Below are 15,256 nucleotides of genomic sequence, written 5' to 3'. Positions count from 1 at the left end.
ATAAAGTTGTAGTTTAAAAAAAAGAAAAAGAAAATTGTCTAGGCAACGTTAATTACCATTAAAACGTTGAAAATGATTTTACGTCACTTTTTTGACATTGTTACATCAATACTGTAAATCTGTGGCACTTACAGTTGATAGTCACTAACATAACATTACAGAAAAGGAGATCCTATATTGATTTAATATGATTTTATAGCAGCAAACAATAACTCTGCTAGCTCGCTCACTCTCTCTCTCTCTCTCTCTCTCTCTCTCTCGTGGAAAGCTGTTTATTATGGTACATTTCTGTAAGGACTGGCACGGGCACGCGCCTCAGGCAGAGTCAGGACAGGAGCGCGGCGGGCGGGTTCACGCGAGGTGGGAGTGTTTGAGGGGCGCTAGACTTCACAACACAACTCTCAACATAAACTAGCCAAAGTGAGTGGAACAAAAGTAACAAAAAAATCGCCTTAACACATCTACTCCACTTTTTAAACACTTCTGCCTAACCTTAAATAAATCAACTAACCTCAAATGCTGGACCTTTGTGGAACAGTTGGCGTCAGTTTGGCCAGAAACAAACTATGCTAACGAGCTAACCCCTTATACTCGTCATTTCCATGCACTGATTTCATTTAGGTTTTATTTCTTTGGTCTTATTCTAGATTGTAACGGCGCATTATAGGCCCAGTGTGAATGTTCTGATGTTTCTCCCCATATAAGATTATGTTGTGATTCCAGAAGCTGTGAGTGGAAAAATGAACTAGCATCACATGTAAACAATGACATTTTAAAGACATTTTGCAGCACTTGTGATTTCCCAATGGTGTTTTTGATTTCACTTAAGGTGAAAAAGCAATGAAGACTTGAAGACTCTGTCTTGGTTTGGAAAAGAGACCATTGCCTCTCTCTCTCTCTCTCTCTCTCTCTCTCTCTCTCTCTCTCTCTCTCTCTCTCTCTCTCTCTCTCTCTCTCTCTCTCTCAGTAGGGAATAAAAGTGTAGTTGTGGGTTTCAGGAGGGGAAACCCTCCTGAACTTGGCCAGCTTTCCTTGTCAACTTGTCAGGGTGACAATGATGGCAACACAGGGTAGCAGCGAGGAGCCTGACCCCTTTTCGGTGGTGAACCAGATGGCTGGAGCACCAGTAGACGGGACCACCCAGTTACCAGCCTGTCCTGGGCCGGGCATCTGCATATCAGACCTGAGCCCAGCTCTGTCCCTCCATACCACAGTTATACCACCTAAACAGTCTCCTGAGGTCACATACCTTGTCTTTGGGAGGGATCCAAGACCTGGAACCGTCATGTTTGCCTCAAAAGGAGGTGGTGTTGGTAGTGGACATGTTACATTGGGGTCTTTCTTAGGAGTGGGTAGGGGAATGTTAGATCCTCTACCTGAAGGAGCTGTCAGCAGGGAACCGTCTGCATCCGTGAGTCCAGAGGTGGGGTCTAGCAGCCCCTCTGTTTCCACTGCTGGGCAACGTTGAAGAAGGTGATGCTTTGGAAGGGCCGGAAATTGGAGAAGAGGATGAAGTAGTGTTAACCCTTACAGCACCGCCTCCTAATCAGTGAGTTGGTGTAATATTATGACATTTCATCCCATGACTTTTATCTTGCTGCCTTTTTTTTAAATATATATTTGTTTTTATTACTTTAGGCTGTTTATTATTTTAATGCATGAAATATAGTTCTGAAGGCATCTAGAATATCCCTCATACATCTGGCAGTGTTCATCTTTGAGTTTAAGAACTCTTCTGATCTCAGGGTCAGTGTGTGATCAGATAATTCAGGTGAATGGTCTTTTGGTTAAGGATAACAGAGTTTGTAATTCTTCAGGTGGTACCATGGAAAGCTGGACCGTATGATTGCAGAGGAGCGTTTACTTCAGACTCAAACGTCTGGCAGCTACCTCATCAGGGAGAGTGATCGCCGACCGGGCTCTTTTGTGTTGTCTTTCCTTAGCAAGTGCAACACGGTCAGCCATTTCAGGTGTGTTTGTGTCATAAAATTTTACCTTTGTCATCCAAAACTTAAAAGAATAGTTCACCCAAATATGATAATTCTCTCATCATTTACTCACCCTCATGTCATCCCAAACACATGTGACTTACTTTCTTCTGCAAAACACAAACAAGGATAATTTGAAGAATGTACAAGTTGTCCTTGTCCATGTAATGTAAATCAATGGGGTTCAAAACTTTCAAGCTCCATAAAGTTCCTTATTCACTATAAATCTTGACATCCAGCCCAACTGGAACACAGTGCAGACTTTACGTAGGTAATGCTTTGATGTTGCACGTGGTTGCGAAGAACTAAATCCTGGTATCGTACAAAAAAAAAGACATTTGCATTTGCATTTTCTAGAGTTTACCATCAACCTTTTGGTGACCACATTATATTTTAAAAGTAGAGTGTGCCCAAAAAACTCAACATGCGACTCAGTCATTTTAACTTGCATCTGCATTTTTAAAATAGCCCAATTGGTCATTAAAACGCAAACCTGGCAACACTGTGGCTGGCTTGTTTACAGCATTCTGCATGCTTCAAGTCTGAGGAAGTGTGTGAATGAGCTATTCTTATTGAGACTGCGGATGTCAAGGTTCATAGTGAATCACCCAAAGCATTCATATTGCATCAGAAGACATAGATTAAAGCACTCGATTCATATTGATTACTTTTATGTTGCCTTTATGTTATTTTTGGAACTTGAACATTTCAAACCCCATTGATTTACATTATATGGACAAAAACACCTCATACATTCTTCAAAATATCTTTGTTTGTGTTCTGCAAAAGAGAGTCATACTGTACGATGATGGCAGAGAAAATGGCACTGTTTATTGTATAATCACTAAGTTGCACATAATTTGGTCTGTTTCCAACTTAAACTGCAGTGAAAATCATGAATGCTTTAAAGTGAGATGTTTGTTTTTGATTTGCTGTTGTTTGCAGGATCATTGCCATGTGTGCAGACTACTACATTGGTGGCTGTCGTTTCTCCTCTCTGTCAGATCTGATTGGTTATTACAGTTACGTGTCCTGCCTGCTGAAAGGAGAGAAGTTGTTATCACCGGTGGCCCCTCCAGAGGTAGGCCTGCCCAAAATGGGGGATAGTTCACCATAAAATTGTCATCATTTATCTTATTCATGTTGTTGTTGCAAACCCATGTGACTTTCTCACTTCTGGAAACACAGAAGATGATGTCTGGCAGAATGTTAGCCTCAATCACTATTCACTTTCATGATTCTTTTTTCATACAATGAATGTGAATGGTCCCTAACATTCTGCCTAACACCTTATTTTGTGCTTCACGAAAAAAAGAAGGTCATATTCGTATGGAAGAACATTTTGGTCAGTAAACAATGGCAGAATTTTCATTTTTGGCAAAACTATACCTTCTATTTATTGAAAATCATAATGGAATGTCACCCTGTGATATTGTCTTTCTTGCTTTGTCAAATGCTTCAATGCATGTCTGTGTTGTTTTTCTTAAAGCCTGTCGAAGATCGTAGGAGGGTGCGAGCAATTCTACCATACACCAAAGTGCCTGAAACTGATGAAATCAGGTGTGATGTTATTTTAGCATTTTTATAAAATGCATAATAAATGTACATTTAAATGCATACATAATTGCTCAAATATACAGATGTGGTTGGAAGGTTTTATATATAAGCTTTTTTGGATTTTTCTATTGAGCTTTGAAGTTTTGTTCTGATTATTTAAGTGGACCTATTTCTCTGACAGTTTCTTCAAAGGCGACACTTTTATAGTTCATAATGAACTAGAGGACGGCTGGCTGTGGGTGACAAATGTCCGGACAGATGAGCAGGGACTCATAGTCGAGGACTTGGTGAAGGAAGTGGTGAGTTAAATAAACATGTTATTTTATAACAAACATATGTGTCCATAATATCAAGAGATTTTATGACAAAGGAAATTCTGTACTATCACATTCACAGGGGCGTGAGGAGGACCCTCATGAAGGAAAAGTGTGAGTTGGATTATTTTGAAGTAGTTTGAGTGGTTTTAGTTTCAAAGTGATGCTGGATTCTGAACATGTAGAAGTTTGTTATAGCGTGGTGGGACTTAAAAAAAAAAAAAAATGTATGCCTCATCTGCTCCACGTCTTCCGTCTGTTTCAGATGGTTTCATGGAAAAATCAACAAGCAAGAAGCTTACAGGCTGCTGATGACAGGTCAGTCATCAAACAAAAGTTTAACCCTCCTTTGTCTGAAGAAACTGCACCCTCCTTTTGTCCTTCAGGTCATTTTTGACCTGTATTGAAAACCATTCAAAATGCATAAATTCTTGATTCCTAAACAGCTCTATTCTCTCTTAACGAAAATGTTTTATTGTGGTTCCAAATTTTATAACTATATGAAAAAATATATATTCTTAAAATAATGGATTAACATAATTTTTTCATAAGATTTTAATAATAATAATAAAAAGTGTTAAAACTTGGCAAACATGGGGCCTGGGTAGCTCAGCAAGTAAAGACGCTGACTACCACACCTGGAGTCACAAGTTCGAATCCAGGGTGTGCTGAGTGACTCCAGACAGACATCCTAAGCAACCAATTGGCCCGGTTGCTAGGGTGGGTCGGGGCACGTTGGGTTAACCTGCTCGTGGTCACCATAATGTGGTTCTCGCTCTCGGTGGGGCGCATGGTGAGTTGTGCGTGGATGCCGCGGAGAATAGCGTGAGCCTCCACATGCGCTAGGTCTCCACGATAATGCGCTCAACAAGCCACATGATAAGATGCGTGGATTGATGGTCTCAGACGCGGAGGCAACTGAGATTCGTCCCCCGGTTTGAGGCGAGTCACTACACCACCATGAGGATTTAGAGTGCATTGGGTAAAGGGCATTCCAAATTGGGGAGAGAAAAAAAAACTTGGCAAACATTGGCCAAGGATGTTTCAATTTGCATTTATTTACTTAAATATATTACAGCAATTTCTGATTTATTCTGCTTGTAGACAATCAACAGTGTACATTTTAGAGTTCAGTTTTAGTACATGTCTATTTCACAAATGAATCTCTATTGCCTTTTCCAGCAGTCAAAATAGGCCCACTTTGCTCGACCATTGCAACAAATCCATTCCTTCCCAGTAATGTAAAATAATTTGTTTCAGCCTTACAGGGGTTTAGTAAGGTGTTTAATAGTTATTTCTGCCATCTAATGTTTTAGGAGAAAATTATATTCAATACCATTGGGGGGCCTTTAGCCCTATTGTACCCTATCATATAAAATCATGTTAGTAAACTTATTTGCTACATATTACCTGTTCAAAACTGTAAAAAATTGCTTGTGTGTGTGTGTGGACATGTGCATGTGTGCACAAACCCCGTTTGAGAGGAAAGTATAGAATTTGTGGGAAAGATGCAGTACACAGTGGAGCAAGTGGCAAAGCTGGAGAACAGTTTGGGGCTAGAGGCTAAATTTAAAATATTTTTAGGTCAAACTTGATTCATAGATGTACACCCAAAACTGAAAATTCTCTCATCATCTACTCACTCTCATGCCATTCCAGATGTGGATGACTTTCTTTCTTCAGCAGAACACAAATTAAGATTTTTAGAAAAACATTTCAGCTCTGTAGGTCCATACAATGCAAGTGAATGGTGATCAGACCTTTGTAGCTCCAAAAATCACATAAAGGAAATATAAACGTAATCCATACGGCTCCAGTGGTTAAATCTATATCTTCAGAAGAAATATAATAGGTTTGGGTGAGAAACAGATACTAATTTAAGTCCTTTTTTGACTCTAAATATTCACTTTAACTTTCACTTTCAGATGTGAAAGTAAAACTAAACAGGCACCACATGTGACTTTTAGATGTAAAAGTGAAAAAGGAGATTTAGAGGGGAAAAAAGACTTACATTTTGATCTGTTTCTCATCCACACCAATTATATTGCTTCAGAAGACATGGATTAAACCACTGGAGTCATATGGATTACTTCTGTTTCCTTTATGTGATTTTTGGAGCTACAAAGGTCTGATCACCATTCACTTGCATTGTATGGACCTACAGAGCTGAGCTATTCTTCTAAAAATCTTTGTTTGTGTTCTGCAGAAGAAAGAAAGTCATACACATCTGGGATGACATGAGGGTGAGTAAATGATGAGAGAATGTTCATTTTTGGGTGAACTATAGGTGAAAGGTCACAACTGGCTCTTCACATACTGGTCAAAATTGACCCGTAAAAACAATGGAAGGAACAATTTTTATTTCTCTTAAATTATTATATACATATTATATAATTTTTACAATTTAATTTGGTTTGTTTTGATGGTCTTGACAAAGTAACAATGTTTGGTTCCAGTACCGAAAATTCTTTACCTGCCCTGGGTCAAAAATGCTGCTTAGACAATAGGAGGGTTAAAAGCAACAATTAAACAGTGACATGTCACCCTTGCTAAACTCCTATAATCAATCTCTCCAGTTGGACAGGTGGGCAGTTTTTTAGTGCGGCCCTCTGATAGCACACCTGGAGACTATTCACTGTACTTCCGAACCACAGAGACCTTGAATTGTGCTCATACTTACAACCCATACAGATCGATTTTTTTTTTTTTTGTTTGTCTGTTACATATTGCTTGAGTTGAATGACACTTCTTTTTTGGGCAGTATTGATGACATCATTGAACACTACAGGAAGGAACAGATAGTTGAGGGTCACAACCTCAGAGGTGCTGTATCTCTCCAGGTATGTGTCGCAGGAGAGTAACAGTTGTTATTGTGTCATTGGTGAATTTTTTATTATGTTATTTATACTCGTTGTATAGAAAGTGATACAGCGCGAAAGGTTGAGTCTCCTTTATTAAGTCTGTGATTTATTATTTAGCAACAGGAGCAGCTGCTCTCTGACTCGGTGGAAGGCGAAGAAATCTACAACAATATCCGTCAAAAGACCAAGGATGCTTTCTATAAAAACATAGTGAAGAAAGGCTATGTCTTGTTTAATAAAGGTATTCCTAATATTTCACGTTTGCTTTATATTGACAAATACTGTTTGACAATAATAGATACAGTTTTACCAAAATGTATATCTTTTATAGGAAAAGGCAAAAGATGGAAAAATCTGTATTTCATCCTGGAGGGCAGCGATTCACAACTGATCTACTTCGAGAGTGAGAAACGTGCAACAAAACCAAAGGGTTTAATCGATTTGAGCGTGTGCTCTGTATATGAGGTCCATGACAGTATGTTTGGCAGGTTAGAGTCCCACTGTATAATGCACTTGTAGTGACTTTAGATTCACTTAAATAACATTTAGAATGTTTTTTTGTTTGGTATTTTGTCTCACTACAGGCCAATCTGTTTCCAGATAGTTGTGCAGCACTTTAATGAGGAGCAGTGTATTTTTTACTTTGCAAGAGAGACTCCTGAACAAGCTCAGGTACTGTTATATTTTTATTGTTTATATATTGTTGTTGAATATAATTGCTAATTAAATTTATTCTTTGGTTTCTCTTCTATGTTCTTTTTTAACTATGTAGGACTGGATGAAATGTCTGCAAACCTTTTGCAATAATCTTAGAAAACCAAGCCAGCTATGCTCAAACAAACGCCTACGTCAGGTAAGCTCTCAAGTTCCTCCTGTTGTTAGACCCATGGACCTTATTCACAGTAGCGTTATCTTTACATTTTGACGGGAATGACAACGAGGCTGTGAGGGATATTTTTACAGTCTCTTCAATGGTTGCACTGTTGTTTAAAGTGTTTTAAAAATATATATCTTTTCAAGAATTTTCATGATCCATTCTAGGAATTAGATATGATCTAGGAGCTTTTTACTGTTTAATAAAGTGCATACGTTTGAAGAGACTAAATCTATCCCTCACAGCCAAATACTGATCAAAATATCAAATACCGCTAGTGTGAATAAGGTCTATATTCTTGTGCTATATGAGTTCCTGCTTTTCCTGACATGTTACTTGCATGTATCTTCAGGTCAGCAGTTTATTTCTGAATGTTGAGGAGGCTCACAAGCTGCCCAGTAAACATTTCACAAACGTCTACTGCAACATTTACCTGAACAGCATTCAAGTAGCAAAGACCCATCCACGAGAGGGCCAAAACCCCGTATGGACAGAAGAATTCATTTTCGAGTAGGCTCCCATCGTGGTTGTTGATGTCATTCATCTATTTTTCCTCCATTTTCTTCTTCCAACTTCCTGACGTCCATCATTAATATGTTCCCTAATATTCCTGCAGTGACCTGTCCAGCGAAATCAACAGATTTGAAATCAGTCTGAGCAACAAGATGAAGAAAAGCAAAGAGAGTGATATTTGTATGTTTCTCCTAATTTTTCTGATTTAGATGTCACATTTTTACGAAACTTTTCCGTACGGTTTGTGTTAGGAATGCTGGGAATGATCTCTGCTCGTTTGTTTTCTGGCAGTGTTCATGTGCTGTCCGCTGTGCCATCTTCAGAGGGGTCAGATGATTGACGAGTGGTTTCTCCTGAGCTCTCATGTGCCCCTGAAGAATGTGGAGCCCAGCTCACTCCGTCTGAGAGTGCGCTACTCTGTGGAAAAGATTATGCCCGTGGAGGTGTACAGTGAGTTAAAAGAGGTGGGACACTTTCTCACCATATTGTGTCTCATACACATACTTGCATTATTGATGTCTTAGGTCTGTCAACAGGGCTAAGAAACTAAATTGGAATTTTTTCACTGAAATATTTCCAAAGTTATTTTAATTTGAATATTAGTTATATTCGAATTTGAAAGACATTATTATTGCAGGTAAGGGGGAAAAAAAATCTACAAATTAATAAATTCTTTTTAAATCAACATTGTCTCCTTCTTCCACAGGAGGACGCAACAAATCAATATACACCAATCAGCACCGTGTTGTAGTGACTGTTTGATGCAAAGAAAATATCTGGCTTTTAAAAAATGTGCATAAAATGATCAAGTCAAATGATTTAGCCAGTTCATATTCTCAAATATTACCTGTAAGTAAAAAAGTAAAATGAGAAAAGAAAAGCTTTAATAGACGGTTCTATGGTAACTTGTTGCACAGTAGCCTATACCAGTGCCATAGTACTACCACGGATATAAGCTTCATAATACCGACCATCTTTTTCCATGTAAGCATGCGTTAGATGGACGTCTTTGACCATTTTTTTCAGCATTTCGTGCAGTAATGATGATTTTTTTTAGACAATGTCAATTAAAAGGCAATTCAACATTTAAAACACGTCTCGAGACGCCCACGTTCTGTTTTATCTGTAGCACTCTTCCTGTTTTAGCCCAAGAATGCAAGTCATCATCAGTGCTTGGCACACATCTAAAATTTGAATGCTCATTTTAGCAGTCGAATGTGCATTTTTATCTTAAATTCGACGAATATAAAATTTTTTATTTGACAGCCTTATTCTAAGCAGTATTAGAATGAATATACCAGCCTGCAAGTGAAAATTTAGATTTGTTAACTATAAAATTGAGTTACAATAAAAAAAAAGAACCATCACCATTGTCAGTTTTATTGAATCCTCCCTTGTTCATATAACTCAAAAAATGCATGTAACCAAGTGCACTTAAATTAACTGAGTTGTTTCAGTGCTTTCAGTCCTTACTTAATTTATTTGTTTTGGGACAACATGAATATTTTTGGTTTGATTAACTAAAACTGGGCAGGGCATTTATTTTATTTATTTATTTTCTCCCCTGTTCTCCCCAATTTGGAATCCCCAATTCCCAATGCGCTCTAAGTCCTCATGGTGGCGTAGTGACTCGCCTCAATCTGGGTGGCAGGGGACAAATCTCAGTTGCCTCCGCGTCTGAGACCGTCAATCTGCGCATCTTATCACATGGCTCATTGAGTGCGTTACCGTGGAAACATAGCGCGTGTGCAGGCTTCACGCTATTCTCCACGGCATCAACACACAACTCACCACGCGCCCCACCGAGAGCGAGAACCACATTATAGCGACCACGAGGAGGTTACCCCATGTGACTCTACCCTCCCTAGCAACCAGGCCAATTTGGTTGCTTAGGAGACCTGGCTGGATTCACTCAGCACGCCCTGGATACGAACACGCGACTCCAGGGTTGGTAATCAGCGTCTTTACCTACCCAGGCCCCCCAGGCGAGACATTTCTAATTCCCAGCATGCTTTGCATAGTGAGAGAAAATTTTAAAATTAAGTGTAATATTATATGTGTCTTTACTGAGATTTAAAATAGTTTCTGTTATGGCAGAGTTTTGGGGATTACCATCATGGTGAAGAGTGGAGTTTGAGCTTAGCTCGCGGAAAGGTAGATGTTGAGTGTGCTGTATTGCTTTACTCACTGAGCAATTGCTATGTAAATCACTGCACTGATAATCACTGTTTCCCATTTTACTAGCTAGATAATCATGGAAAAATATTTATTTGAGTTAATTTAACATTAGTAACTTAGTTGGGTTTACTCAATTCAGTTTTCAGTTTTCCTCTACTTGAGGTATTTAATTTGAAAGTACACGGTAGTTTTAATTTAAGAAAACTCATTTAAAACACGTGGAACCCTGTCCATGATTGAATCAAGTTCAGCCAAAGATTGTACTGGCCAGTTGGATGGTAACTTCAGGAATTGTTACATAATGTATCACAATGTAAGAGCAATAGTCTGACTCTCGCTGAGGTAGGTGACATGGTTGAAACAATCAAAGAGATACTTGCTTCTACAAAAGAAAAAGGTCAGTAATACAAGGACCTGCCTTGTGTATAAGGAAAATATGCAAGGAAAAAAATAGCTAAATATTTTGTCATAGGGACTAATAATGTTTTTAATGAAATCATGCAAAAAACAGTGTCATGGCCAGTGAGAAATATATATGGTGGGCGAGGCAAATAATTAACTAGTAATGAGTTCATTTTTGGTCCTTTTATGTTAGGTAACAAAATATCATTTGATTCTTTGCAGCTGGTTCTGCTGAAGGAGTTGCACATGATCAGTGCCCTGGCTCACGTGTGTGGACAGAACCGCACTCTCCTCGCCAGTGTTCTGCTCAGGATATTCAGACATGAGAACCAGGAAGCTCAGCTGCTCAGAGCCCTCAATGACCAAGACATCAGCGCTGAAGGTAGGGATTCTTTTACTCCTGCTGTACATCACGTGTGACTTTTTGGACGTGTGTGACTATTGGTTCCTCTGTTGCTTGATGTTCCAGATGAAGCTACAACACTTTTCCGTGCCACCACGCTGGCCAGCACTCTGATGGAGCAGTACATGAAAGCCACGGCCACTCCATTTGTTCACCATGCACTTAAAGACACCATCCTTAAGATCATGGAGTCCAGGCAGTCCTGTGAGGTATCAGCCAAGTTTTCACTCTGTAACACATGAATTAGTCTTATGAATAGTCTTAGAATTAGTTTTATGTCTAATAAACATCTCGCTTCTGCTGTAAATTAGCTCAATCCCTCTAAACTGGAGAAGAACGAGGACTTGAACGTGAATCTCGCTCACCTCTTGAGCATTGTGTCCGAGTTGGTGGAGAAAATATTCACGGCTGCTGAAATCCTTCCTCCGTGAGTCATTGTCGTGCCATTTTAAGGAATTCTGTCAATAAACCCTTCAATCAGAAGAAAAGCTAAAAATGTGAATGGAATTTTTTTTATTCGTCCCTCTTTCTGCAGGACTCTCAGGTTCATTTATGGGTGTTTACAGAAATCTGTACAGCAGAAGTGGCCGAGAAACACGACCATGAGAACTAGAGTAGTGAGGTACGTTAAGTTCCCTTTTGTTGAAGGAAGCATTGCAAGACTTCATGTACCATATTTTAATCCATTCCCCGCTGTCTCTTCCAGTGGTTTTGTCTTCCTCAGACTGATCTGTCCTGCTATTGTCAATCCAAGAATTTTTAACATCATTGCTGGTGAGATATTTTTGCTGTGCACATTCGATTTGCCTTTGACTGGTGAATTGTTTGGATGATCAGCGATTATTAAACGTCATACCAAGGAACATCTTTTCGTCAAATATGGCAATTTGAATCACTCTTGCATGTTCTGTCTGTAGACCCTCCTTCTCCCACGGCATCCCGTACACTCACCTTAGTGGCCAAAGCCATCCAGAATCTGGCTAACCTGGTGGAATTTGGAGCCAAAGTAAAAACATGCACTTCAAGTGGATTTTAACCCATTCGATTTACATTTACCAGTTACCATAGTAGCCATAGCTGTCTTTAAATTCTTTCTTTTCTCATCTCAGGAGCCGTACATGGAAGGAGTGAATCCATTCATCAAGATTAACAAGCACCAAATGATCATGTTTTTGGATGAGCTTGGGGTTTGTCACCATCTCTAAATGTGTTTTTTTGCCACTGATCAGCAAGTGTTGATAGCAAGTAACTGTTTCCTCCAGGGGGCTCATGGGGGCTTAGAAAACTTAAAGGAATGTTCCGGGTTCATTACAAGTTTTTCAACAGCATTTGTAGCATAATATTGATTACCGCAAAAATTAATTGAGACTCCTCCCTCCTTTTCCAATAAAAACCAAAAATGTTGGTTACAGTAAGGTACTTACAGTGGAAGATTCCTTTAAAGGTGCTGTAAGTGATTTTTTTTTCATGGAAAAGTATGCAAAAAAATGTCTTACTGCCTTAAAGATATTAATGAAATAAGTGTCCTGTGATATCTCACGGGTCTCTGTGACAGCTGTAGACTTTGTAAACAGCAAACAAAAATGTGTTCATGGACATTGACGCTTTTCACCAGTCAATCTGTGGCTTTTGAATTTGACAGCCACAGGAACAAACAATGCTGCTCTTTTGCTTGGTTTTGGCCTCAAATATATGTGGAGGGCGGGGTTTTGGAATAAGGGGGTGTGGCTAATTCAACGGCTCATTCACGTGAAAGCTTACAGCACCTTTACATTTCTGTTGAGCTGCATTCAAATCTCTGAACTTGTTTTTTCTTGTTGGAGCAATGCGTATATTAAAAAGTATAATGTTGTAAATCTATTTTAAAAGTATTCAAAGGATTATTACCTAACTTATGTATGTAGACTCATAGAACCATCTTACCTGACAAATTAGAGACAATGTCCAGACTACTATGCCCCACCGACTTTCAGGCTGCTCTGTTTCATTGCATTCTACCCTCTCACTGTATTTATATGGATTTTGCCCCCCAAGCACATTGCTGATGTCATATACATGTAACTAATGCTGTATTTACAGTATGTTTTAAAGATGTGCATCTGTTTGCTCTTTACAGAATGTCCCTGAGCTGCCTGAACCCACAGAGCACTTTAACACTGATCTGGCCCGTGACCTCGCCGCCCTACACCAGCTCTGTGTCACACATTTAGATGAACTGAGGACACTCAGCAGTGAGAGAGGAGCACAGCAGGTACGAATTAAAGTTATGAACTAAAGTACAAGGGAAGTTTTTTTTTTAAAGCCAGTAAAGCCAATGCACCAACACAATTTTACTGATCCTCAAGGGGGCAGTGTCGTTTTGAGCATCCAAAATGAAACAGGCAAACACAGATGCTGGGGTTTCAGAGTGAGAGGCTGTCAGTCTGTTGCTTGCAATATTTGTCTGGCTTCATTTGAACAATTGTTGTTTGGAGAGGAAAAACAAAAATATTCAAACTAAATGCAAAATTTTGTCTGAAACTTTAGGTACTCCATATTAACATATAGACTGCTGAAAAGCAGCAGTTTAAAATGTGATATTCAGTACAATAGCACTCTTCCACACATGATATTGCTTACGTGTGAAGTTGAATAAATATAGAAATACTGTATACTGTCTAACAAGGTAGGAATAGCTCACAATAATAATATCTGTAATTCTGAAAGGGAATAAATAGTCAAATTATAAATGGCTGAGGAGTAGTGCACAAGAGGAGAATTGCACAAAGGTGTTCACAAGCTCTCAAGAAAGATTCGTTGCAATCCTTTTTGATTGCGTATAATGACAGATCTCTCTGGGCTTTTTCCACAGCACATCTTGAAAAAACTCTTGGCAGTATCTGAACTTCTGCAACAGACCAAAACTCAATATGCAATACCCAACAGCAACCGATAGACTATTTCAGCTGCATGATTTCACAGCTCTACATACATTAAATGACTGCTATAAGACGTGCTACACAGTTCTCAAGTGTATCATTTTTGTTAAAATCACATGATCTGTTGATCTCACAGAGTTAAAGGGATAGTTTGCCCAAAATAGAAACAATTAAAAAATGTTCAACATTTGCTCACCCTCATGTTGTTCGTATGAGTTTCTTTCTACAGTGGAACAGAAGGAGACGTAAGCCTCAGTCAACATTCATTTTCATTGTATGGAGAAATAATACAACGTGAAAGTGAATGGTGACTAAGGATAACATTCTGCTTAACATCTCTTTTTCTGTTCCACAGAAGAAAGAAAGTCATACAAGTTTGTAACAACATTAGGGTGAGTAAATTATGTCAGAATTTTCCTTTTTGGGTGAAGTATCCCTTTGAGCTAAAAAGAAAATACTGTATTAAGCAAGTGAATTTCAGTCACTAGTGAATGAAGTCATTTCAGCCATCCTCAGCTGTGTAAAGAGGTCATAGTGACATTATCCGGGTGACAGAAGGGATGTTTTCCAGTTTCATATCTACTGTAGGCTACTGTTTGCTTTCTGTCAAACACCATTATAGTGTTTGCTCTGAAATGGCAAACAAAACAACACTTTCATAAAAATGCTGAAAAGTGGATAAACCGAAGTGCGCGAAAAGATCAAACATGCCTTTTCAATTGGCTCTCTGTCGGTTTTTTCTTACACTTTTAAACTGTAAGCAGAAAGCATGTGAATTTATATATCCGTCCGATAAAGCAAAGGAAGGTATTTTGTATTAAAACAGCTCTTGAAAACAAAGTGCAATTTGTCTCTGAATTTTTCTAGAATGATTTTCTGACAATATGCATAACGATATGAGAGAGATTACGCTATCGACTATGCATGCACTCATTTAATACATTTTTGTAAAATACTTGCAATGATTGTTTTCTAATATATATGTAATATGTAATAAATCTAAATAATTTTCCATTTGTCTGTGAGGTATTTGTCATACTTAAAATATCAGTTCTAGTTTTACTAAAATAAAGTGATAGATAGCAAAATTATGAAATTGTTTTTGGTACTCCTACACTCTCCTATAATAGTTTCCAATTTTGCCACTAGATGGAATAGTTGTACTTCTTTTATAGAATGTGATTGCTGTCGAATTGGTTAGTCCACCAGTCCATATTTAAGGCACTACACGCAGTATTGTGAATACAG

General features: G+C 38.6%; 1 protein-coding gene across 1 annotated transcript; it reads left to right on the top strand.

The window, feature by feature from the left end:
* Nucleotides 1–345: 345 nt before the first annotated feature.
* Nucleotides 346–15,022, top strand: rasa1b (RAS p21 protein activator (GTPase activating protein) 1b). The gene is given in 27 exon segments (XM_051683954.1): nt 346–420; nt 971–1,426; nt 1,428–1,549; nt 1,818–1,970; nt 2,934–3,069; nt 3,478–3,548; nt 3,727–3,844; nt 3,942–3,973; nt 4,125–4,177; nt 6,436–6,554; nt 6,604–6,699; nt 6,838–6,961; nt 7,052–7,208; nt 7,305–7,392; nt 7,493–7,573; nt 7,947–8,104; nt 8,211–8,287; nt 8,399–8,571; nt 10,910–11,069; nt 11,157–11,299; nt 11,402–11,517; nt 11,626–11,712; nt 11,797–11,864; nt 12,008–12,096; nt 12,200–12,277; nt 13,207–13,341; nt 13,942–15,022. Coding segments are annotated over 26 exon segments (3,090 nt in total). The 5' UTR covers nt 346–420; nt 971–1,054; the 3' UTR covers nt 14,026–15,022.
* Nucleotides 15,023–15,256: the final 234 nt, after the last annotated feature.

Source organism: Myxocyprinus asiaticus, chromosome 42 (assembly GCF_019703515.2).
Source record: "Myxocyprinus asiaticus isolate MX2 ecotype Aquarium Trade chromosome 42, UBuf_Myxa_2, whole genome shotgun sequence".
Classification (NCBI taxonomy): Eukaryota; Metazoa; Chordata; class Actinopteri; order Cypriniformes; family Catostomidae; genus Myxocyprinus; species Myxocyprinus asiaticus.
The sequence above is the reverse complement of the archived record's forward strand: the minus strand, read 5'-3'. Positions and strand labels throughout refer to the sequence as shown.